The sequence below is a fragment of the Mobula hypostoma genome, chromosome 1 (assembly GCF_963921235.1).
Source record: "Mobula hypostoma chromosome 1, sMobHyp1.1, whole genome shotgun sequence".
NCBI lineage: Eukaryota > Metazoa > Chordata > Chondrichthyes > Myliobatiformes > Myliobatidae > Mobula > Mobula hypostoma.
Genome location: NC_086097.1, coordinates 230,379,755 through 230,404,598, shown reverse-complemented (window position 1 = coordinate 230,404,598; position 24,844 = coordinate 230,379,755). Strand labels below are relative to the sequence as shown.

The 24,844-nt window shown below is 42.4% G+C and overlaps 1 protein-coding gene across 22 annotated transcripts in view; it reads left to right on the top strand.

Annotated features, from left to right (window-relative positions):
• Positions 1-24,844, top strand: part of epb41l3a (erythrocyte membrane protein band 4.1-like 3a) — a 198,091-nt gene that overhangs the window by 52,293 nt on the left and 120,954 nt on the right. For all 22 annotated transcript variants that reach the window (XM_063065757.1, XM_063065685.1, XM_063065767.1 and 19 more), the window contains exon 3: positions 1,141-1,350. In XM_063065757.1, the coding sequence (XP_062921827.1) occupies positions 1,141-1,350 (210 nt within the window). The remainder of the gene's footprint in view (positions 1-1,140; positions 1,351-24,844) is intronic.

Genomic DNA, 24,844 nt, shown 5'->3' with positions numbered 1-24,844 from the left:
CATGATAAACTGTAGCACCAGAAAATATACTGAACATCTGCTGAAGCGAAGCAGGCAAAATGTATACTTGGATTTGTAATACTGCAGGAGGTGATTTGATGCATTGAATCTATGCTGGCTGAACTCGTGCACACTCATCTGCCTGCTTGTTGCTTCGGTGTTTCTCACCAGTTAAACTGGGTGCTTCCTTAACTGGCTGGAAATGTCTGTTCCTTGGATGAGAGTGCATATCAGCTGACCCACAAATGTTTAAAAACCCATTCTTCTGCAAGAGATTCTGCAGGTGCTGGAAATCCAGCGTAACACACGCACACAAAATTCTGAAGGAACTCAGAATCAGACAGCATCTTATGGAGATGAATAACAAATCAATGTCGGGCCGAGATCCTGATGGTGTGTCTCCTCCCAAAACGTTGACTCTGTTCCTCTTCATAGATGCTGCTTGACCTGCTGAGTTTCTCCAGCATTTTGTGTCTACTGCCTAAATGGCAGCTTAATATTAAAAGAAGGTAATTAAGTGGGATATAGGTCGAATTTTTTAAAAAATTCTTTCTACCACAAAATCCCTTGAGACTATCAAAAGTAAATAATATTATCACATTAGGAAATAGGGCTTATACAATAGTAATTCTGAAAATGCTATGTTTTAACAACATGTTAAAGATTGTTCTAATCAAACAAAAATAGTTTCTTTTCTGATTGAGAAATTAGCAGTGAGGGTCATCCAAATTGAAAATTATAACTAAACAAGTAAACAAGATAACTTAATCCATGGATGAAGATGCTGCCTGTGTGATACTGAGGAGGGAGCAGTGGTAGGAAAGGTCCGATGATACTATTAATTTTAGGTTACTCTGGTGAGGAGCTGGCATAGGTATAATGGGAGACAGTAAACTGTATCTTTTGCTGTACCATTTTGATTTAATTACCTCTTTATTTTTGATCTTTAGAAATCACTTTCCCAGACTTCTCATTAAATACTTGCTCATAAAAATGAAGCACTGATCTTAGTAAATATGGTTTTAAAATGTTTTTGCAGTTAAATGATGCTTGTGAGTAACATTATATAGTTTGCACTAAACATTGAATTTTTGGATAGATCATGCTAATAAGAGACTAATTACCTAATCATATGATTAGACTGGTGAATGTGAGAAAGAGGCAGACGGAGCTTCTGGTAAAGTTACTGTGGGACAACAGGAAGACTACCAGACTGAGGACGACAAGCTCTCCCAAAAATCCTCTTCTAGCAAGTTATCCAAATCTCCTCTGAAAGTAGTCAAAAAGCCAAAGAACATGCTGTGCAAGGTTACCCTTCTGGATGGTTCTGAGTATACATGCGAAGTTGAGGTAAGGAGATTATTCACGTTCGCATTAGCAACCTGTTCCATGATCTTTATAATTATGAACATATATTGTCTTAAACGAGAGGTAACATTTCCTGCTCCTTTGTGGCATGGTTCATGAAACCTTAAATCAGATATATTGTGTTGGACTCTTCCTGGTATGCTACCCTTAAATTTAATTCTGAAACTCAAGTTATTTTTAGTAAGCAGGTTTAACGTATAATGGAAAGGGTAACTGACACACAGATAAATATACAGAGTTGTACAACCAGAAAGGTTTATTTGGGCCTTCTACAATGTTGCATGAAATTATTTCTGATGATGTTGTGGAATTGGTGACAGATGCCACTTTGAGAACAGTTTTATGAAGTAATAAGTCTCTTGCCACATATATCTATGCATATTGTGAGGTTTTAAAATTCTTTTATTGTGGTATTTATAAATCAACCAGAACTATTTTAAGAGAAGAGTACAGGCGAAGAATAGGATGTGTAAAAGACCATGATAAGAAGCACTCTGAATAATGATGTTTAGTTGATGACCTGCAGTAATGAGAACATAATTTCAGAAATGACCAAAGTCCTTTTGTAACTCTCCTCAAAGTCATTTATTACCCAATATGAATTGTATTAAGAGGGTGGTGTCCCCTTCTAGCAAAAATGTTCAATATTTCTGCAAATCCTAGAAAGAATTCTGGAATTTACACCCAGCAGCAATGAAGGAATCCAAGTTGGGCGGGTGCACAATTATCTGCTGTCCGTGTTAGTAAAGATCATGGGTTTTAGCAGCGCCAAATGAGTTAAATGTGTAACTGCAGTGTGTTTATTAGATAGTACTGTGTGCTAGTGGTTTAGGGCGGTTGGGGTACCAGCACAGGAGGATGCTTTGCGCTTGCTGGTTTTGAGTTAGAGTGTGGTTTTAGCTGCGATCCTCCAGACAAGTGGTGTATTTTCCATCATATTCCTGTGAGGTGCCTAGCCATCATCATTATGTGCCCTGTTGTATGATATGGACACTTGTGGTCATGACCATGATTGTTCTTGGTGTTTTTTTCTACTGAAACGGTTTGCCATTGCCTTCTTCTGGTCAGTGTCTTTACAAGACAGGTGACCCCAGCCATTATCAATACTCTTCAGAGATTGACTTGTACCTGGTAGATGGTGGAAAAGCTTTAGGATATCAAGGATATCACCTTAAGCCCTGACTTGCTCTTGTATTTGCAATGTTTATGTGGCAGATTTATTTGAATTGCTAGCAATCGATAGCCCCCAGAATGTAGATGGCAGGAGCCCAATTATATTACTAACTTTGAAAATCAAAGGTAGGTGGTTGGACTTTTACTTATTGGAAAAGTTCAAAGTCTGGCACTTTTGGGTGCAAATGTTACTTGTCACAACATTGACTAATGCCAGAAAATGGTCTGGGTTTTGCTACATGCCGGCATGGACTGATTACTCAAGAGATAGGAATGGGATTGAACATGGTACACAATAACTGAACTTCCTCACACCTGACTTACTTGTTGAGAAGAATGTTATTAATGGAGCAGTGAAGAGGATATTACAAACAAAGGGACTGAGTTGCAAAATAAGGAGTCAGTCACTTCAAACTGAGGTGCATTGACATTTCTTTGAGGTACTGAATGTCTGGAATTCTGTTCCTGAGGGTGATGGCGGCCAGATCATCAGAGAGATTTGTGGAGATAGATACATGTTTGAAGTGATGGGAAGAGGCACAGAACAGGAGTTGAGGCCTGCGTAGATCATTCTGAATGGTGGGACGTGCTTGAGGAGCCTGGTGGTCTATTTCTTCCTCGGTTTAGTGTTTTTTTTTGTGATTTGGCCTAAAATATTGCCCTGAAATATGTGGATGGAGATATTCAGGAACTAAGATGATGTGTCTCCAGTGACCATTGCCACTGTTGTATTTAGTGAACTACACTGACTTCCATTTCAGAGGTTCCCAAGCTGGGAATGTTATTGGTCCATGGCATAAAACAGTTTGGGAACCCCAAGCAAATGTGCTGTTTCGTGACACTTTATCTTCCCCTCCCTTAACCATCCATGTATCACCATTGAAAAATCAGTATTTCTCCAATTCAAGTTTCTTTGTCAATCCCAAATTTAATGAAGGTTTCAAGGGTACATTTAATGTCAGAGAAATGTATACAATATACATCCTGAAATGCTTTTTCTTCACAACCATCCACAAAAACAGAGGAGTGCCCCCAAAGCATGAACGACAATTAAATATTAGAACCCCAAAGTACCCCCCAGCTCCCCTCCCTCCTGTGCATAAGTGGCAGCAAGCAACAATCCCCTCTGCTCCCACCAGCAAAAAAACAAGCATCGGCTCCCGCCACCGAGCACTCAAGTGTGAGCAAGGCAACAACAAAGACACAGACTTGCAGTTACCCCAAAGACTACGTTGTTCACCCAGCATTCAACATACCACAGGCTCTCTCTTCCTCCCTAATAAGGGAGAAAGAGGTGTCTCTGTTTCACTGAGAGAGGGGAAACATAACAAACAACTCGCTGGTTCACGATGTTAAAAGTCCATTGCATTGCTTTTTTGAGCTCTGTGCCCAAAGATCTTGGGTCTCTGGGCACACAGCCTTAGATCTTCCGTCTCCCCCGACACACTGGTCTTCTGCTCAGACGCTAACCTCCGATCCCCCCGTCACCAGAGCCATGAAAACTCAGTCCTCCGAAGGTGAGTGAAGCTCTTAAGCCGAGCCCTTGGCGTGCCGAACAGCGGCCAGTTGTGAAACCCCGAGTCCCATTCCTGCAAAGAACGGTAGTCAGCATGTAAATCCAGGTCAGGGTTTTTAAAAGAACCCTGAAAGGGAAAAATAGAGATATTAAAGATGGAAAAAAATTTGTTTCTGAAGATGCAGGCAAAGGAGCCGCCATTATGCGCTATTAACCCATGCAAAGGATCTGAGTTCTGGAATTTCCAAATTTCTTTAGTCTGTGCATACAAGTCTCCAGAGTCTCCCTTTTGCACATAACTTTGTGCCTCACAAGTATGCAGACATCCCACCCTGCAAAAACTCATTTCAAGGAGGTAGCACCCCCGCCCCCATATCCTCCCCCCAGTCGACCTTCAAGGGTAATACTTTGTTTAGTGATTTTGTCTAATCTGTAAACCAAGTTGCGTATATGCAGAAAATGTGACATTAAAATATGTAAATATGTACTTATATTATCATGTTTATTCTATTACAATTTAAGCACGTCTACAGGGAGTTTGGCCTCATCACGTAGGACATCAATAGAGTAGCTCCTTAGTAGCCAGCCAGCTAGTTTAAATAACGTTAGCTATGCTAATGAACGAATGACACCTGTTAAACTCACCTCAACATGTCTTTTATATTTTAACCCACCATGGGCAATAGAAAAGTCACTGTTGCAAACAGTGCAGCGAGCAACACTGTCATTATTTTTGAGGTCGGCTATAAAGCCTGCCCACAGAGAAAACTGATAGGTCTACTTAGCACGAAGGGAGACCAATCAGGATGCTTGCTCTTGCTCTCCCTCTCAAAAAAAATCGATTTCCGGGATATTGTATATAATTTCCGGGCGTCAGGGAGCTGCTATCAATATGTGGGAGACTCCCGAAACTTCCGGGAGAGGTGGGATATCTGAGTATGCTCTTTTCTAAAAAGGTTAATTTCAGCAGAGGCCTAGTTTAGTCCATGGGCTTGGAGGACTAGGCTGCTCTGCTGTGTTCTTCAGGAAAGCCTAAGCTTCATCTTCTTGTCCACTTGCAAGACCCTGCTGAGATATGCCCACTCTACACTGGCATCCAGCTGATGCCAGCCTCGTTGTCCTAATTCTAACCTTTGCCCATATGCGTCTTTCCCAGACATCCCACCTCTCCCGGAACTTCTGGGAGTCTCCCGCATATGAATAGTGGCTCCCTGATGCCCGCCAATTATATACAATATCACGGAAATCAATTTTTTTGAGAGCGAGCAAAAGAAAAGCAAGAGAGAGCACGAGCAAGCAACAGCGCGCGAGCGAGAGCGAAGGCAAAGGCAAGCGAGCGTGTGAGCAAGCGAGAAAGCGAGAGGGAGAGAGAGAGAGGGGAGAGAGCGAGAGGCAAAGCAAGCGAAAGCGCTTGAGAGCACGCGAGCGACCACGAGAGAGAGAGAGCGAGCGAGAGCACGCCATGGCAGAGTGTTCCAAAAAAATATAAAACGTACGTCACCCCAGACTACACTAAGGTGTACCCCTGCCTAATAGGGGTCAAAATAATGACAGTGTTGCTCGCTGCACTGTTTGCAATAGTGACTTTTCTATTGCCCATGGTGGGTTAAGACTGTAAAAGACATGTTGAGGTGAGTTTAACAGGTGTCATTCGTTTATTAGCATAGCTAACGTTATTTAAACTAGCTGGCCAGCTGCTAAGGAGCTATTCTATTGCAGACATCCCACCTCTCCCGGAAGTCTCCCGCAAATTGATGGTGCTACCTCCCTGAAATGAGTTTTTGCAGGGTGGGGTGTCTGCTTTCCCAGAAGCTCAGAAGCGTACATCCTGAATGAGGCCTGAGGCCTAGTTAACTTCAAACTGATGTGTCAAGGTGCTTGAGATTTCCAGTAATATGGATTATAATTCAAGAGTGTTTAATTTCATTTCCTATACACAATTGCAAAGAAGAACAAAATAATTGTCACTTGGAATCCAATGCAGTGCAAAAATACCACTAAGATAACACAAAAATTTTTAAAAACACAATAAATATAAACGATAAGATAGATTGTATGCCTTGCTTGTATTTACATAAAGTGACGCTAGGCACGGGAATGTCTGTACGTCAGGGGACTCTGACAGGAAGTGAGAATATCGTGGTGCGGAGGGGTGGGTTAGTGGGTGGAGGTGTTGATCAGTCTTGTTGCTTGGGGAAGTTAACTGGTTTTGAGTCTGCTGGTCTGGTATGGATGCTCTGTAGCCTCTTCCCTGGTGGGAGTGGGACAAACAGTACATGAGCAGGATGGGTGGGATCCTTCATGATATTGCTGGCCTTTTCCCGGCACCTTTCTGTGTATATCGTACGTACTTGAAGACGGGTAGGCTGGTGATGTGTGGGTAGTTTCGACTACCCTCTGTAGAGCCCAGTGTATAATTAAGTCAGTTATAACAAGTCAGCTTTTGGAGAAATATGCAAGCCAGGGCAGTACAATATGGAGAGCAAGCTATTTCCCAGGCAGCAAGCACCCCAGGAGCTGGACTTAGTTACCAGAGGCTATTTGAGACTTATGCTATTGGGAGTACTTAATGAGTAGTGGGAGCTTATCCCCCAGCTACGACAAACCTAAGGAACCACACAAACCATAAATTACTGCTAATTGTCTCGTTTGATGAAACTTAAAGTAACCTGTCATTTGAATTGTGGAAATAGCAAAGTAAGAATTAACATCTGAAAATCAGATGATATGAAGTAACAGTTTTGAAATAATTGTCATCAGCTATAATCTTTCACATATTTGGGACTATTCCTTGATGCTATTAAGTTACTGCAGGATGTATTTCCTTTAGAGACATTACTTTAAGTTATAGGTGTGGCTGCTTGAAAATCTATTGCTGTTGCATACTTATTGCTATAAATGGGATTATTCCTGTGTCAAAAATTTTAATTCTAGTGCTGGTGAATATCGTTACTCTGAAATTATAACTTTTTCTTTCTGTAGATGCTGCATGGCTTGAGTATTTTCAATATTTACTATTTTTATTTCAAAAAAATAGATTTTGACTCCAGCAGTATTGTGTGACCACAATCTACATTTTTGTAAAGATGGACATGAAAGTGCAGAGGACTGTTGTGTATTTAATATTTCAGTAATATTTAAGTAATCTTGTATATATGTTGTATGATTAAGCATTCTGGTTTGTTTAAATAATTCATTTTACAGTTATATGTGTAAATTGCAGACATCATCACAATACCACATGATATGTGTGCATGGTGCTTAAAGTAATCTCAAAGTTGGACCTGCATTTTCGGACTCCTGGGTTTCCCTGTGAATTAGTTTAATGTTTTGAAGTTACAAAACATAGCAAAGACTATTAAAATTATTCTAGCTCATTGGAAAGAGAAGTTTGATGTCCAACTGACCCCTGCACTGCAAAGGTTGTGTTCCTACATTACCACCCATATCATGACTTGTCCATAATATGAAGCTGGTTATGTGGCAGGGTTGGTGTATTCTCTAATGTCAGATTTCTGTAAACTGTATGTCCTTAATGCAAAGGTTGCTTGTATGCTGAGCAAACGTCGTTATTTGTGTTATTCACACTATCCCTGTGTGAGTTGGGGATAAAATTGTATACCAGTGCCACAATTTTGTAGTGACTAAATCGGAGCCTATTTTTACACCACCTGGAAAAGTGTCTGGGATTTTTAGCAGCTTTTGCTTGGGGCAGTCTACAATTCTGTCCAACATCGTTCTCAATGGTTTTTTTTAATGGTGATTGAATGCTATGTGCTCTGTTTCTAATCAAGTGGGATTATGTGGTTTTTTTCTGCTTTTTACTAGTATTTGAGGAGCTGTGACCTGGAAAACATTCCATGTTTTCCATGAAAACTGCAAATCAGCAGCATTTGCTTCCATCTAAGGCTTTGTAGAAATATTTTCCCCACTTACAGTCAGATGTTTTCAATGCTGATGATCTTGTAGCCGAGGGGGGAAGTAAGCTCTTTAGAAATCTTCTTTTCTTCCTCAGGATCACCTATTGAATCAGTTACAGCTGTGATTCTTTTTCTAATCACAAGCTGCTTGTGAGATTTAAAAAAAAATCTTTGTTGCCAGTTCCACATGGACGTCAGGGTCTGTACCTGTGAAACTGTAACTGCATTTCAGGGTATGAACCATAATGGGCTATTGGGTACAGCCTTCAAAGACCAATTGTTACATTTAAAATGCTTTTGGAGCCAGTCATATTTGGTATGCAGTCAAAACTTTATTGTATGTTGCCTTCCCTTGTAATTTACTGTGGTTTAGTTGGCTGAAAATCTTCAAAAATATCGCTTTGCAGGGTTAAATGTTGAATTATAGCTTTTTGTTAATGTTGTTTCAAAGTAAATGTATTATTCAAATACTTAGATATCACCATATGCAACCCTGAGGTTCAGTTTGCCTTCCTCACCACTGACTCAACCTGCAAATTAACCTTTAGGGAATCCTGTGCCAAAACTCCCAAGTTTCTCTACACCTCAAATTTTTGATTTTCTTTCCATTTAGAAAATAGTCTGTGCTTTTATTTCTTCTTCCAAAGTGCATGAACATACACTTCCTGACACTGTATTCTATCTGCCACTCCTTTGCCCATTCTCCTAGTCTTGTCCTTCTGCAGCCTTCTTGCTTCGTCAACACTACCTGCCCCTCCACACATCTTCGTATCATCCACAAACAAAGCCATCAATTTCAGCATTCAAAATCATTGATATATAATGTAAAAAGAAGCGGTCCCAACACAGACCCCTGTGGAACACCATTCGTCACTGGCAGCCAACCAGAAAAGGGTTCCTTTATTCCCACTCTTTGCCTCCTGCCAATCAGCCAATTCTCTATCCATGTTAGTGTCTTTCCTGTAATACATACTATGGATTCTCAACTTGTTAAGCAGCCTCATATTTGGCACCTTATCAAAAGTCCTCTTAAAATCCAAGTACACAACAACCACTGATTCTTCTTTATCTACCCTGCTTGTTACTACTTCAAGGAATTCCAACAGATTTGTCAGGCAAGATTTTTTTCTTAAGGCAACTATGCTGACTTTTGCCTATTTTATCAATTGCCTCTAAGTACCTCAAAACCACATCCTTAACAGTGAACTCCAACATCTTCCCAACCACTGATGTTTGACTTCTGCCTTTCTTCTGCCCCTCTCCATTCATGGAGTGACATTTGCAATTTTATAGTCTTCCTGAACCATGTCAGAATCTATTGATCCTTGAAAGATCATTACTAATGCCTCCATGGTTTTTTCAGCCACCTCTTTCAGAACCCTTGGGTGTAGACCATCTGGTCCAAGTGACTCAGGCCTTCCAGGTTTCCCCATCACCTCCCTTGTAATGGCAACTTTATTTTCTTCTGCCCTCTGACAGTGTTGAACTTCCAGCATACTGCTAGTGCCTTTCACAGTGAAGACTGATGCAAAATACTTACTCAGTTCATCCGCCATTTCCTTGTCTCTGATTACTACCTCTCCAGCATCAATTTCCAAAGGTCTGATAAGTACTCTTGCCTCCCTTTGACTCTTTATATATCTGAAGAAACTCTACTATTGGCTAGTTTTCCTTCGTATTCCATCTTTGACTTTTTTAGTTGTCTTCTATTATTTTTTTAAAGCTTCATAATTCTCTTAACTTCGTACTTTTTTTTCTCTATTATATGCTCTCTTTTTGGCTTTTGTGCTGGCTTTGAATGCCATGGTTGCTTTATCCTGCCTTTAGAATACTACTACTTCTTTAGGATGTACCTATGAATCGCTTTCCAAATTCCTCACAAAAATTCCAGCCATTGCTGCTCTGTCATCACCCCTGCTAGTGTCCTCTTCCAATCAACTTTGGCCAGCTCCTCTCTCATGCCTCTGTAATTCCCTGTACTCCACTGGAATATCGATACATCTGACTTTAGCTTCTCCTTCTCAAATTTCAGAGTGAATTTGATCATATTATGATCATCCCCCCCACCCCTATGGGTTCCTTTACCTTAAGCTCTCTAATTAATTCTGGTTCATTGAACAACACTCAGTCCAGAACAGCTGATCCCCTAGAGGGGCCCAACCACAAGCTGCTCAAAGATAGGCATTCTACAAATTGCCCCTCTAGAGATCAAGCACCAAGCTGATTTTCACAATCTACCTGTATATTTAAATCCCCCATGTTTTTGGTAACATTGCCCTTTTGACATGTCTTTTTTCAAATCTCCTGTTGTAATTTGTAGCCCACATCTGTTCAGAAGCCTGTATACAACTCCCATCAAGGAATTTTTACCCTTGCAGTTTCTTTGCTCTACCCACAAGGACCCCACACCTTCAGACACTATGTCACCCCTTTCTAAGGATTTGATTTCATTTTTTTACCAACAGAGTCACCCACCCTCTCTGCCTACCTGCCTGTCCTTTCAATACAATGTGTATCCCTAGACGACAAACTCCCAGCTATAATATTCTTTCAGCCATGATTCAGTGATGCCCAAAACACCATACCTGCCAAACTCTAACTGTACTGCAAGTTAATCAATCTTATTCCATATCAAGAGAAGTTATCGGACTGCTAATGTGTTGTCATTGGAGAGAGTCCAGAGGAGGTTCACGGGATGATTCTGGGAACGAAGGGGTTAACATATGAGGAGTGTTTGGCAGCTTTGGGCCTGTACTCACTGGAATTTAGAAGAATGCAGGAGATCTCTTCGAAACCCACTGAACGTTGAAAGGACTAGATAGATTGGATGCGGAGAGGATGCAGCCTCAGAATTGAGGGGCGACCCCTTAGAACCGAGGTAAGGAGGAATTTTTTTAGCCAGAGAGTAGTAAATCTTTGGAATGCTCTGCCACAGACTGCGGAGGAGGCCAAGTCCCTGCGTATATTTAAGGCAGAAGTTGATAGTTTCCTGATCAGTCAGGGCATCAAAGGATATGGCAAGAAGGCAGGTGAATGGGGTTGAGTGGGATCTGGGATCAGCCACGATGATGACTCGATGGGTTGAATGGCCTAGCTCTGCTTCTATATCTTATGGTCTTGCGTCTTATACTGCGTGCATTCAGTCCTTTATTCATCACCCTTTTTGACTTTGTCCTTTTTTACGTTGTGTTACATAACCGGCAACATTGAATATCAATTGAGACAGGTTATATAAAAACAACCAAACATTTATTAAATACGGATAAACAATAAAAAAAACAAACGAGATGCTGCCTGGCCTGCTGCGTTCACCAGCAACTTTTATGTGTGTTGCTCGAATTTCCAGCATCTGCAGAATTCCTGTTGTTTACCTTAAACGGAAATTAACCGCTATGCAGCCGTTCAACAAATCGTCACTCGGCACTGGTTCTTAAAGTGTTAAATGCGAAAACAGTTCTTAAAGCGGTAAAGTCAGATATAGTTCTTAAAATGATAGATTCAAAAATCCAACAGATTTATACGTTCAATTGGGAGAGACTTCTCTGGAGAAGGATTTCTTCATAGACGCGACTTTCCTGTTGGTTCTGTCCAAAGGATTCACGATGCAGGAAATAAACAGTTTAAAACAACTGACCTTAAATTCTAGAGAGCACCTTGCATGAACTACCTTGTTATTTTGGCAAGAGTTATCCTCAGTGCAGGTCACTACTCCTTCAACGAAGACTCAATAACGTCGATCCTTTGTTAAACTGTCGAACGATACCGACTCCTCTCAATCCTTCGAACGTAACACTCCGTTTTAAAGTTGAAACCGCGTCATAAAAACAAATACGCAACAGAAACGGAGACACATCAACGTTCTAGCTGGAAAACTAAAAACTAACTGCATCGTCTGAGGTCTTCTCTTATATACCCGTATACCCATAGTGCACATGTCATCACGTGACCTCACATCGGTGGGAAAATTACATCAGGTGACCTCCAAAAGACCATTACATCATTCTCACAAAAAAAAATGACAGATCTCCTTGAGGTATGTAACAATTGCAACTCATCCTATTGACTACAATTTTGCCCTGTCATCAGCTTCTCTTTGCTAGCAGTCTCACTGCACACTGCCTCTGTTTGTAAATCAACTAGCCCATCCTCAGCCCTATCACTCTGGTTCCCATCCCCCACTAAATTAGTTTAAACTCTCCTGAACAGATCTAACAAATCTATCCACCTTGGGTTCAGTTGGAGCCCGACCCTTTTGTACAGGTCATACCTTCCCCAGAAGAGATCCCAATGATCCAGAAATCTGAACCCCTGTCCCCAGCACCAGTTCCTCAGCCACATATTAATCTGGCAAATGCTCCTATTCTAACCCTCACTGGCATGTGGTACAGGCAGCAGTCCAGAGGTTACTACCCTGGAGATCCACCTTTTCAGCTGTCTGCCTAGCTCCCTAAAATCTGTCTTCAGGACCTCCTTACCTTTCCTACCTCTGTCATTAGTGCCAATATTTCCCAAGACTTCTGGCTGCTCACCCTCCCCCGATCAGAGACATCCGTGACCTTGGCACCTGAGTGATGGCATACCATCGAGGTGTATCCACAGAATCTCACCTCCATTCCTGTGACTCTGGCATCTCGGATTACTACTGCAATCCTCTTCACCCCTCTTCTCTTCTGAGCCACATCCCCTGGCTCAGTCCCAAAGATCCAGTTGCTGCAGCTCCCCCCTTGTAGATCATCCCCTTCAACAGTGTCCAAAACTATATACTTATTATTGAGGTGAACAGCCACGGGAGATGGTTTCAAAGTCTATAAGAAGTGAGGTAAAGCGGCAACAACTTTGTGCGCCCTGTGCACATTACAGAGGAGGAGGTGCTTGCTACCCTGAGGTAAATCAGGGTGGATAAATCCCCAGGGCCTGGCAAGGTGTTCCCTTGGACCCTAGGGAGCCAAGTGCAGTAATTGCAGGGGCCTTGCACAAATATTTAAAATATCTTTAGCGATAAGATCGGTACCAGAGGATTGGAGGATGGCCTATATTTTTCCATTGTTAAAAAAGGCTCTAAACATAAACTGGAAATTATAGGCTGGTGAGTCTGACATCAGCAGTGAGAAAGTTATTGGGAGGTATTCTAAGGGGCTGGACATATAAGTATTTGGATGGACACAGACTGATTAAGGTTAGTCAGCATGGCTTCATGTGTGGTAGGTCGAGTCTAATCAGTCTTACAGAGTTTTTCGAGGATGTTACCAAGAAAGTGGATGAAGGGAAGGCAGTGGATATTGTCTACATGGACTTCAGTAAGGAATTTGACAAGGTCCCACATGGGAGGCTGGTCAAGAAGGCTCAGTCATTCGGCATTCAGGAAAGGTAGTAAACTGGATTAGACATTGGCTTTGTGGGAAAAGCTCAAGAGTGGTAGCTGAGGGTTGCCTCTCTGACTGGAGGCCCAGGGTTAGTGGAGTGCTGCAGGGGTCGGTTCTGGGTCCTTTTGTTGTTTGTCATCTATATCAATGATCTATGATAATGTGGTTAACTGGATCAGCAAATTTGTGGATGACACCAAGACTGGGGGTGTAGTGGACAGTGAGGAAGGTTGTCATGGCTTGCAGAGGGATCTGCACCAGCTGGAACAATGGGCTGAAAAATGGTAGATGGAATTTAATGCTAGCGACACACACAAAATGCTGGTGGAACGCATCAGGCCAGGCAGCATCTATAGGAAGAAGTACAGTCGATGTTTTGGGTTGAGACCCTTCATCGGGACTAACAGAAAAAAGAGGTAGTAAGAGATTTGAGAGGGGGAGGGGGAGACCGGAAATGATAGGAGAAGACAGGAGGGGGAAGGATGAAGCTAAGAGCTGGGAAGTTTAATGCTGACAGGTTTTGCACTTTGGTCAGACCAACCAGGGTGGGTCTTACACAGTGAACAGGAGAGCATTGAGGTGAGTGGTAGAACAAAAGGATCTGGGAATACAGGTCCATTATTCGTTGAAAGTGGAGTCACAGGTAGATAGGGTTGTAAAGAAAGCTTTTGGCATAATAGCCTTCATAAATCAATGTATTGAGTACAGAAGATGGGATGTTATATTGAAGTTGTATAAGACACTGGTGAGGCCTAATTTGGAGTATTGTGTGCAGATCTGGTCACCTACCTACTGTAAAGATGGAATCTGTAAAGATGAAAGAGTGCAGAGAAAATTTACAAGGATGTTACCAGGTCTAGAGGATCTGAATTATAAGGAAATAGGATAGGACTATGTTCTTTGGAACATAGAAGATTGAGAGTAGATTTCATAAGAGGTATACAAAATTATGAGGAGTATAGATAGGGTAAATGCAAGCAGGATTTTTCCTGTGAGGTTGGGTGGGACTACAACTAGAGGTCATGGGTTAAGTGTGAAAGGTGAGGTTTAAGTGGAACATGAGGGGAAACCTCATCATTCAGAGGGTGGTAAGAGTGTGAAATGAGCTGTCAGCGCAAGTGATGCCTGCCAGCTCGAATTCAATGTTTAAGAGAAGTTTGGATAGGTACATGAATGGTAGGGGTATGAAGGGCTATGGTTCCAGTGCAGATTGATGGGAGTAGGCAGTTTAAATAGTTTCAGCATGGACTAGATGGGCTGAAGGGCCTGATTCTGTGCTGTACTTCTCTATGACTCCATTACGGCCTTGTTTCTCGGCAATGTTTAACTGTACTAGTGGAGTAATTCCTTCATTTACAAATGCTTGATTTGTGAAATGTTGCTATAATTATTTTAACTTAGAGTACGTATCTTAAATTTAAGAAGGTGTTTTTCACAGGTATAAATAACATAGGAATACCCAAAATGTTGGAGGGACTCAGCAGGTGAGGCAGCATCCATGGAACCTTTTCCACAGATGCTGCCTGGCCTGCTGATTTCTTCCAGCATTTTATGTGTTTTGCTTCAGATTTGCAGTATCTGCAGATTTGCTCGTGTTTCTGAGCCTAGGAATAGACTTGTTTCAAGATATCCATAATCTATTTGACCGAGCTGTTACAACTTTTATTTTTTAAAAAACTTATTTTTAAAGGAGAAATATTTTCTTGGAACTATTCCATTTTGGTGAATAGAGACATGGCTGTAATGACATGAGGAGGTTAGACTCTGCAATGTAAAATATATTGGATTGTAAAGCCACACAATGTTTAAACATTGTCTGTCTGTGGCCCTGTCCACACTTCTCGCTGCCTCAGTAAAGCAGCCAGCATAATCACAGACTCCATCTAGCCCAGGCATTCTCTCTTTTCCCCTCTCCCGTCAGGCAGAAGAGACAAAAGCTTGAAGGCAAATACCATGAGTCTCCAAGACAGCTTCCACCTTCCTGTTATAAAACTATTGAATGGCTCCCCAGTACAATAAGTTAGACTCTCAACACCACTGTCTACCTCATTAAGACTGCGTACCTCATGGTCCACCTGAAATGCACTTTCTGTTTTTGTTGCTGCTACAATTTATTCTACATTGTTTCTGTTTTACCTCGCCATACGTCATTGCACTGTATAATGAATTGAGCTGTGTGAACAATATGCAAGAAAAGCTTTTCACTGTACATTTGACAATAATATTTCAATTCCAAGCATTGGATAGAATCTACGATGCTATTTGGCTTGGAATGCGTTTTAGTAGCATAGCAACAGTGACAGTTTGGTGTTGCAATCACACCTATTCTGAAGTTGGACCAAAGAAAGATTCATCTCATTGACTCTAGTTCCAGGCCCACTCCTCTTTAGCAAGATTCACATTTTCAGGCAATATTGCACATATGATAACAGAATCAGGTTTATTATCACTGATGTACACTCAGTGGCCACTTTATTGGGTACACCTGCATACCCCCCCTTGTTAATGCAAAAATCATGTGGCAGCAACTCAATGCATAAAAGCATGCAGACGTGGTCAAGAGGTTCAGTTGTTGTTCAGACCAGACATCAGAATGGGGAAGAAATGTGATCTCAGTGACTTTGTCCACGGAATAATTGTTGGTGCCAGACAAGGTGTTTTGAATTATCTCAGTATCTGCTGATCTCCTGGAGTCTGTAGAGTTTTCAGAGCATGGTGCGAAAGACAAAAAGACATCCAGTGAGTGACATTTCTGTAGGCAAAAATGCCTTGTTAATGAGCAAGGTCCCAGTAAAGCCAAGAGCCAAGCACACAAAGATTTGAAAGGCTGATCTTACTTCTGATCCATCATCGTGTAGGTTCTGTCTTGGTTAGTGCATCATTACCTGGTCTCTCGTATTTGAACACTACAGAGCTGTGCGTACTGTGATTTTTGCATTAAGACTATAAGACATAGGAGCAGAATTAGGCCATTCAGCCCATTGAGTCATTTATACTATCCCATTATAGCTGATTTATTATCTCTCTCAAACTGTTCTCCCTAAAACCTTTGACATCCTTACTAATGAAGAACCTAACAACCTCTGCTTTAAATATACCCAGTGACTTGGGTTCCACCGCCGTCTGCAGCAATGATTTCTACAGATTCACTACCCCAACAACCTCTCCCGCCCCTATCCTTGCGGGAAGCAAGCCACAACCTTGAACTCTTATCATTTCAACCTTTGGTACTGCATTTGTAATGTGGCTGCCGGGAGGGATCAGTAAAGCCAGGGTCCTGCTTCGGATGCTTCCTTGTGGCATAGATGCAGGGCTTGCAACCTCTGTAGATAGTTGCTGCTTGGGGTCAGGTTTAACAGAGTAAGTAATGTCAACCTCTTTATTTTGGGGGGGGGAAAGGATTTTTTCTTCCAATTTTATGGATCTCAGTCCCACAGTTAATGGCAAATATGCTGTATAGTTAGCATGACAGGATGAGCTCTAATTTCTGTGCAGTAGTCTTCTCATTGGAGCACATCTCTTATTGTTTCAGAATGAATGCCGTTGTATTTCTGTCAGACCAGTCTGGTCCTATTTGTCTTTTGAAGCACTCATGCTTGGCAGCAAACATAAATATTCTCTTGGTAATCATCTGCCAGCCGCCACAAGACTGGCTGGCTTTGAAACAGTTGAATGTTTCACTCTGCCAGTAAATCATTTAAAATCAAAAGGACAGCAAACATAAGTAGTGGATGTATTTATTTATATATTGAGAACACGGTGAAGTGTATGATCTATTATTTTTCATATATTTGCCTATTTATCTGCTTTTATTTGTTTATTGAGATACAGCACAGATTGGGTCCTTCTGGCCCTTCAAGCCATGCTGCCCTGCAACCTCCTGATTTTTTTTTAAGTATATTAATCCCTGCCAAATCACAGGACAATTTACAATGACCAATTAATCTACCAATCAGTATGTCTTTGGACGGGGGGAGGAGGAAACTTGAGCACCCAGAGGAAACCCACACAGTAACGAGAATAATGTACAAGCTCCTTACAGGCAGCATTGGGAACTGAACCCACGTCACCTGTACTATCAAGCGTTGTGCTAACCACTATTCAGTTGCCCACTCATAATGGTGCCTGCCTTCTAGATCTGTTAAAGATACGTATTTGCCTTTGGAAGGTATAATATGGCTTTGCTTTTGAACAAGTCCATGATATCAAAACTTTGAATACAAAATATTGTGGCGAGCGTTTGGTCCACGATAGGCGAGGTGAGTCCATTTATCTCGACTGCTATTTTTATTGCGACAAGCGTAGTAACAGACGGCACCATCACTCGGTGAGAACCCACTCAGTCACATACAGTTGGGGGAGGTGATTATTACACACTCCGATTCCAGTCAGGGTAACCCACAAACACGCAAGCCAACAACTGTATAACCCAAGCTAAAATGTAACCATGAACCATAATTCCATGAACTCATTTTAAAACAAGGAAAACAAGTAGTGCTGACTGCTAGGAATGCTGGGACGACCGCACCCCCGGAGCGCCACACTGCCCCCACCTGAGGGGTCAGCCGTCCCCAACAAACCCGTAGTCCACAACAAAGGCCAAAAGTCCCAGTGGTGGTCGACACCGCCACCTGGAGTGCTGGGGAGTGCAGCTGCCCACAGGGGAGGCACTGATTGGTGAGGCAAGAGGCAGGGCACCCAGAGTATCACTTCCTTCCTCAAGTCTCGTTGGTCAAGAGCTGATACGGTGTCAGCCAATCCCGGTGCAGCACAACAACTGCCTTCTGCCACTCAGGCAAAAGCGTCCAGTTTACCACATTGGCGATGCGGTCGAGCAACTCTCTTGGCCCCTTTCAGCGGCTTCCAAGCTTGAGAAATAGTTCCTTCAGGGTGGGGCAGTAGACCCATACTGGTGCCCCCGCCAGGTACGACTGCATTGGCACCCCAGACTGGCCGCCTGGCCCTTTCTGGGACATGCAAGCGTCACAGCAGTGCATGAACGTCTCCACGATCTGCCTGGTGGCCAAGCCAATAGGAGCGTTCACACAGCTTGCCCACTGTCTTTGTGACCCCGAAATGGCCAGCCCCCAAAAGCACGTGCTTTGACCGCAGCACCATAGTGCGAAGCTCCTGGGGGGGTGGGGGAGCACCAGCTGCAGGAGATGACTGTCACGGTCAGAAAACTGCCACTGTCAGAACAGCAACCCATTGGGCTCTTCCAGCATTCCTCACTCCAGGTAAGGCTTCAGGCAGCCGGTGCCTTGTATGTGGAGAGCTTCAGGGTGGACATCGTGGCATTAATTGCTGGGGCCTGTTGGTCCTCCCGTTTCTCCGGCAGTGTAGGTCATGCCTGCTGCTTCGCCTGTCCTCCCATGGCTGCGGTGTCTTGGTTCCCCCAGCTAGGGTGGCGGGTGACGTGCTCCGCTGTATTCCCCGGGGTTGAGGAGTCAGGGTACACTTGCCCCCATCGGGGTTCCCTGGGAAGGCACGACGCTCTCCCACCGGGCTGGGGACTCTGGCCTGGGGGTGCAGGGAAGGTATCCCACTCAGTCCCTCGACTTGTCCCCCGGGTCTTAAAGGTGCTCCATCTGACATCACAGCTCTTCAATTTCACCGTCGATTTCTAATCCCACTCCTGACACCAATGTGGCAAGGATTTGGTCCATGACAGATGAGAAGAGCTTGTTTATTTCAACTGTTGTTTTTATTGTGACAAGCACAATAACAGACAGCACCATCGCTTGGTGATAAATCCACTCAGTCACATACAGACGGGGGAGGTGATTATCAAACACCCCAATTGCAATCGGGGTGACCCACAAGCACACGGTATAACCCGAGCTAAGGTGTAGCAACAAATGAACTTGAGCATCTCACCATAATTCCACGAGTGCATTTAAAACAAGAATGATTAGTAGTGCTGGCTGCTTGGAATCCAGGGTTGAGCAGTCAACCACGGCCCTGAAGCTCCACAGTATAATCAAACATTTAAAGATGTGCATGTTGCAGTTATCATCAATGTAGGTCAGATTTTCAGTTCTGTTAGTGCTGTTACGTACCCCGTAACTGGGTTGCCAAACCAGCAGAAATGGATCACTCAGTTGGAGTCTGGATTACTAGAACTAAGAAAGTTTTATTAAAGAAACAAGCAACACAGTACTCTTAATCAAAAGGATAATGAATGCAACAGTTCAGCAATGATAAACATACATGTACACAGAATTCAGGATCAATCAAGCTCTATCGTTGTCTAGGGGTAAATGACCAGTTTCAAAGTGACACAAAGTCCAGTTCAATTTAGTTCAGTTCGCAGTAATCGTTGCCATGGCGATGGACAGTGGGGGGAGGGAGAGAGAGAACGAGAACGGCTTCCACTCACAGACCAGCGATATTACTCACAAGCAGCTTTCGGGCGGATCCTTTGTGATGTCACCTGAGGTCACCGATTGTGACCCCTCCTCCAGATGCGGTCGATCCTCTGCAGTGAACCTGGCACCCAAGCAAGGGCGGACACACACCGGGTTCCCGCTGATCGTACCTTTCCACCCTGTGCGTCTAAGGCTGATCACGCGATCAGCTGTCCAAGAGCTTCCCACCGACTTGTGAGAGGCGCACCGCTTCCAGGGTCTTGTTACCTCGGGGTGTCGTGTGTGTTGCCTTAGTGAACCTGTCCCTTTTTATCCCCCTGCTGGGGTATCGCCTGTCCATCACTTCAAACAGTTCAGGGTTCAAAGGGGGAGCCGATCTTGACAATACCCAGACTGATGGCTCCTTCATTAATATCTCCAAATGCTGCTTCATTGTGTTCCTTATCTCTCCCTCCCCTGAGGACAGGTGGCAGACCAACTGCTGATGCCACTGTTGCCAGCCCAGGCCAGCAAACATCTTAATTTATGTGTATTCTCGTCACAGTGCACACTTTATCAAAGTGGTGTTGACAGATTTCCCTGATTTAGATCAATATAGTCTTCAAAACTTGTCAAGTAACCTCAAGTTGTTGTTGTTTTATAACAAACTTACCTTTTAAAATAATCTGTTTAATAATCGTGTTTTATTTCAGTCTGGACTGATCAGGAATATCTTGACTGTTAGACTAAGTTTGTTTAGCCCCTGCAGACTTCTTCCATTGAATTTTTGAACTCTTTGGGTAGGGTTGCTATTTATAGATGAATCCATCATCTGTTGCATTTTGGTGTTTACATTACCAGGAGTCCAACAGTAATGGGACTAAATCTTAGCTGCTGTGCACAGCTGCTTGGATACTTAAAAAGAGGCAGGAAAATGACACTATTATCAGCTTCTGTAGCAGGAGAGTATGAAATGAAACTCATTTCAAAAGCAAAGAATATTTCATCCTATTGTAATATATGTGGTTAAATTGGAAGGACAAATTAAATAATTTTCTTCTGTGTCAAAAGACAATGTTAACACATCATTTACAACAGCTACATGTGCTCAGAGCTCAGTGTTCTTAATCTTTATCTCCAGCATCTCTACTCGTATTTATTAAAAAGAGCTTTATGTCGAGCAAGGTTTCAGGGGGATTTGTTTGTACAATACATGTTGAATATGACCTTTTCGATAAATTTGTTTGAGAATGGCTGCATCAGTCTCCTTTAATTTGACACCTAGGAAACTGTATTTTAGATATCCAAAATCAGGGCCACGCCACAGATGGTGGTATGTTCTTATGAGGTGCATGTCACCACATTAGACCAAGTAATACCAGAGAGTACTGTTTCACTCGTAATGAAATCAATATTCCAGACAGGTTTAATGCAGTGATTTTGTTATACCCTGTACTGGGAACTGTTAATCTGTTTAAGTATTGACTAGTCTGAAACTGAGATGACATGTGAAAGCCCACGATTAATGTACTCACATCCACCAATTATGTTTGCAGCTCATTCCACATTCCCAATACCCACTGAGTGAAAAGTTCCCCTCAGAGGCCCTGTAAATATTTCACCTTTTCCCCCTAAATCTATGACCTTTAATTTTAGTCTCATCCAACCTGAAGGGGGGAAAAGCGTGTTTTGCCTTCCTCTGCATAATTTCAGTGATACAGAATCAGAATACGTATCCTAAGCCCAATGATTGGTTTCAATAGCCTAAAAATATCAGTTGAAGTTAAATACAGCCTTTATTTCCTGAATTCAGGTCTGCAGTATCTTATGCCCTCATTTTAATTAATGTCTGCTATCTGTAATTTCGTACTGGGCAGCAGTGTGGTGGTTAGCACAATGCTTTACAGTGTAGGTGACCCAGGTTCAATTCCCACCACTGCCTATAAGGAGTTTGTATGTTCTCCCCGTTACCACGTGGGTTTGCTCTGGGTGCTCCCACAGTCTAAAGACCTACTCTTTGGTAGGTTAATCGGTCATTGTAAATTGTCCCGTGATTAGGCTAGGATTAAAACTGGGAGATTGCTTGAAGGGACTAGTCTGCGCTGCATTTCAATAAACAAATAACTCCAGAATAATCCTTAACCCCAGATACCTTGGCTTTTCCCAGCCAAGTGGAATAAAGGATATGGGAAACAATGTGGAATTTAATAAAAGGCATCTGATTAACTGCAATTAACCTATTGCTATTAAAATCCATGTGATGGGTTGCTGAACCTTTTTCTGGAAGAAATTGTCCAGGTCACTTCAGTGTTCATGGTAAAAATCCCTTAAATAATTTCCGTTAGTGCTTTCAAATGCAACTTGAAAGTCAAAGTCATTAATTATGTGAATGTGATTTGCCCGGCTATGCAGTCCTTTGTATAAAACATTGAAGACTCTGTTGGAATTCTTTTGGCCCTCAGCCACACCACAAAGCTGATGATGTTCTTGCCAAGTTTAACTTTTTATTAATGAAGTCTGTTTTCTCCCCTTATTGGGTCCTAGCCAAAGCCAGCCTACAGATTGTTAAAATGTTACAATTCATCTCTCTTAGCCCATCTATCCATTGTTTGAAGTATATAGTGGTACTTAAAAAAGTTTAAACTTTCTCCTCTTGAAGCTTTAGCCATGCTGACTGGCAGTAAATGTTTTCGGTCTGAAGATGGGCACTTGGCAGAATCACACACTGCACACAGAAACACTCATGGCCATCAAACCAGTCCCCTCGCTGTGGGGCTAAGTTCTCATGGAGTTAAGCATCTGAGAGAAATACCTCTATCTCATCCTGGCACTGTCAGTATGATTCAAAGTACATTTACTATCAAAGTATGTATGCAGTATACAACCCTGAGATTTGTCTTCCCCACAGACAGTCACCAAACAAGGAAGCATCATGGAACCCGTTCAAGAAAACACCAAACACCCAATGTGCAAAAAAAAACACAAATTGTGCAAACAGCAAAAATAAGAGTGAATAACACATAGAATATTAAACATTGAACCACAGAGTCCTTGGAACAGTCTGGGAATGTTCAGTTTAGTTCAGTTTAATTTAGCGGTATTGGGGGTATGGTATTGATGTGGATGGAGAATTGGTTGGCAGACAGGAAGCAAAGAGTGGGAATAAACGGGACCTTTCCAGAATGGCAGGCAGTGATGAGTGGGGTACCGCAAGGCTCAGTGCTGGGACCCCAGCTGTTTACAATATATATTAATGACTTAAACGAGGGAATTAAATGCAGCATCTCCAAGTTTGCGGATGACACGAAGCTGGGCGGCAGTGTTAGCTGTGAGGAGGATGCTAAGAGGATGCAGGGTGACTTGGATAGGTTGGGTGAGTAGGCAAATTCATGGCAGATGCAATTTAATGTGGATCAATATGAGGTTATCCACTTTGGTGGCAAAAACAGGAAAACAGATTATTATCTGAATGGTGGCCGATTAGGAAAAGGGGAGGTGCAACGAGACCTGGTTGTCATTATGCACCAGTCATTGAAAGTGGGCATGCAGGTACAGCAGGCGGTGAAAAAGGTGAATGGTATGCTGGCATTCATAGCAAGAGGATTCGAGTACAGGAGCAGGGAGGTTCTACTGCAGTTGTACAAGGCCTTAGTGAGACCACACCTGGAGTATTATGTGCAGTTTTGGTCCCCTAATCTGAGGAAAGGCATCCTTGCCATAGGGGGAGTACAAAGAAGGTTCACCAGATTGATTCCTGGAATGGCAGGACTTTCATATGAAGAAAGACTGGATCAACTAGGCTTATACTCGTTGGAATTTAGAAGATTGAGGGGGGATCTTATTGAAACGTATAAAATCCTAAAGGGATTGGACAGGCTAGATGCAGGAAGATTGTTCCCGATGTTGGGGAAGTCCAGAACGAGGGGTCACAGTTTGAGGATAAAGGGGAAGCCTTTTAGGACCGAGATTAGGAAAAACTTCTTCACACAGAGAGTGGTGAATCTGTGGAATTCTCTGCCACAGGAAACAGTTGATGCCAGTTCATTGGCGATATTTAAGAGGGAGTTAGATATGGCCCTTGTGGCTAAAGGGATCAGGGGGTATGGAGGGAAGGCTGGTGCAGGGTTCTGAGTTGGATGATCAGCCATGATCATACTGAATGGCGGTGCAGACTCGGAGGGCCGAATGGCCTACTCCTGCACCTATTTTCTATGTTTCTATGAGATTCAGACCATGATGAGCACAATGTCATTCGTTGAATATATTAAAGAAACCAAGTGAGATGTCTGCAGCACTGTAGAAAACTACTGTACCTCTTTGCTAAATGTGGGAACATTGAAATCTAAGACACCTTTTAGTTTTACCATATAATACTTATCCAAAGCAACCAGTTTTATTTCCTGATTTAATAACAATACTGCGCACAACCACATGGTGAATAAAGTTTTGGAATAAGCTATTTTGGCTTTGCTCACTTCGTTTGATAAATACCAAAACATAAAAAAAACCTAACTTTTTCATATATGATATATACATACTGGACATACATATATTTTTATATGAAGCTGTTGTAGCGTGGATGAAATCACCGGAGAGACAGTGTCACTGGTAGATACAAAGCAGCTTCTTTATTCAACACAACAAGGTACAGCAGGCATCTTACGGATGGAGACGCTTTCGGTAGAAAGGTCTGCTAGCTCAATGTGGACTCGATATTTATACGCTAAACACAAAGGCAATCGCTACTTAAAAAGCTGCAGACAATGCATAGACAATGCTTCCTTTTGAAGCTACATACAAAATATCACACCATCCTTTCCTTCCGACACCAACATGTCTGGGTTGGTATCCACAGCCTTTAGGATTTACTTGGCATTTTACGTGCTAACATAGAAGACAATTAATATTTATAATGTATAGATAATACTGTCTTCGAAACTACAACATTAGGTCAAACTACAGCGCCAGAAGCATCTGGTATTCACACCCTTTTAGGAAGCGCATTGTCAAACAGTTAAAATAGAAATCTGGTGACCAAAGTAATTTAAGTGTAAACGAATCATCTACCCAAAAAAACTCACTCTAACAAAGCAACTAACATTATTTTTAGAATTCAACACATAAAATTAGAGAACAGCACAATGGTGGATACCATTG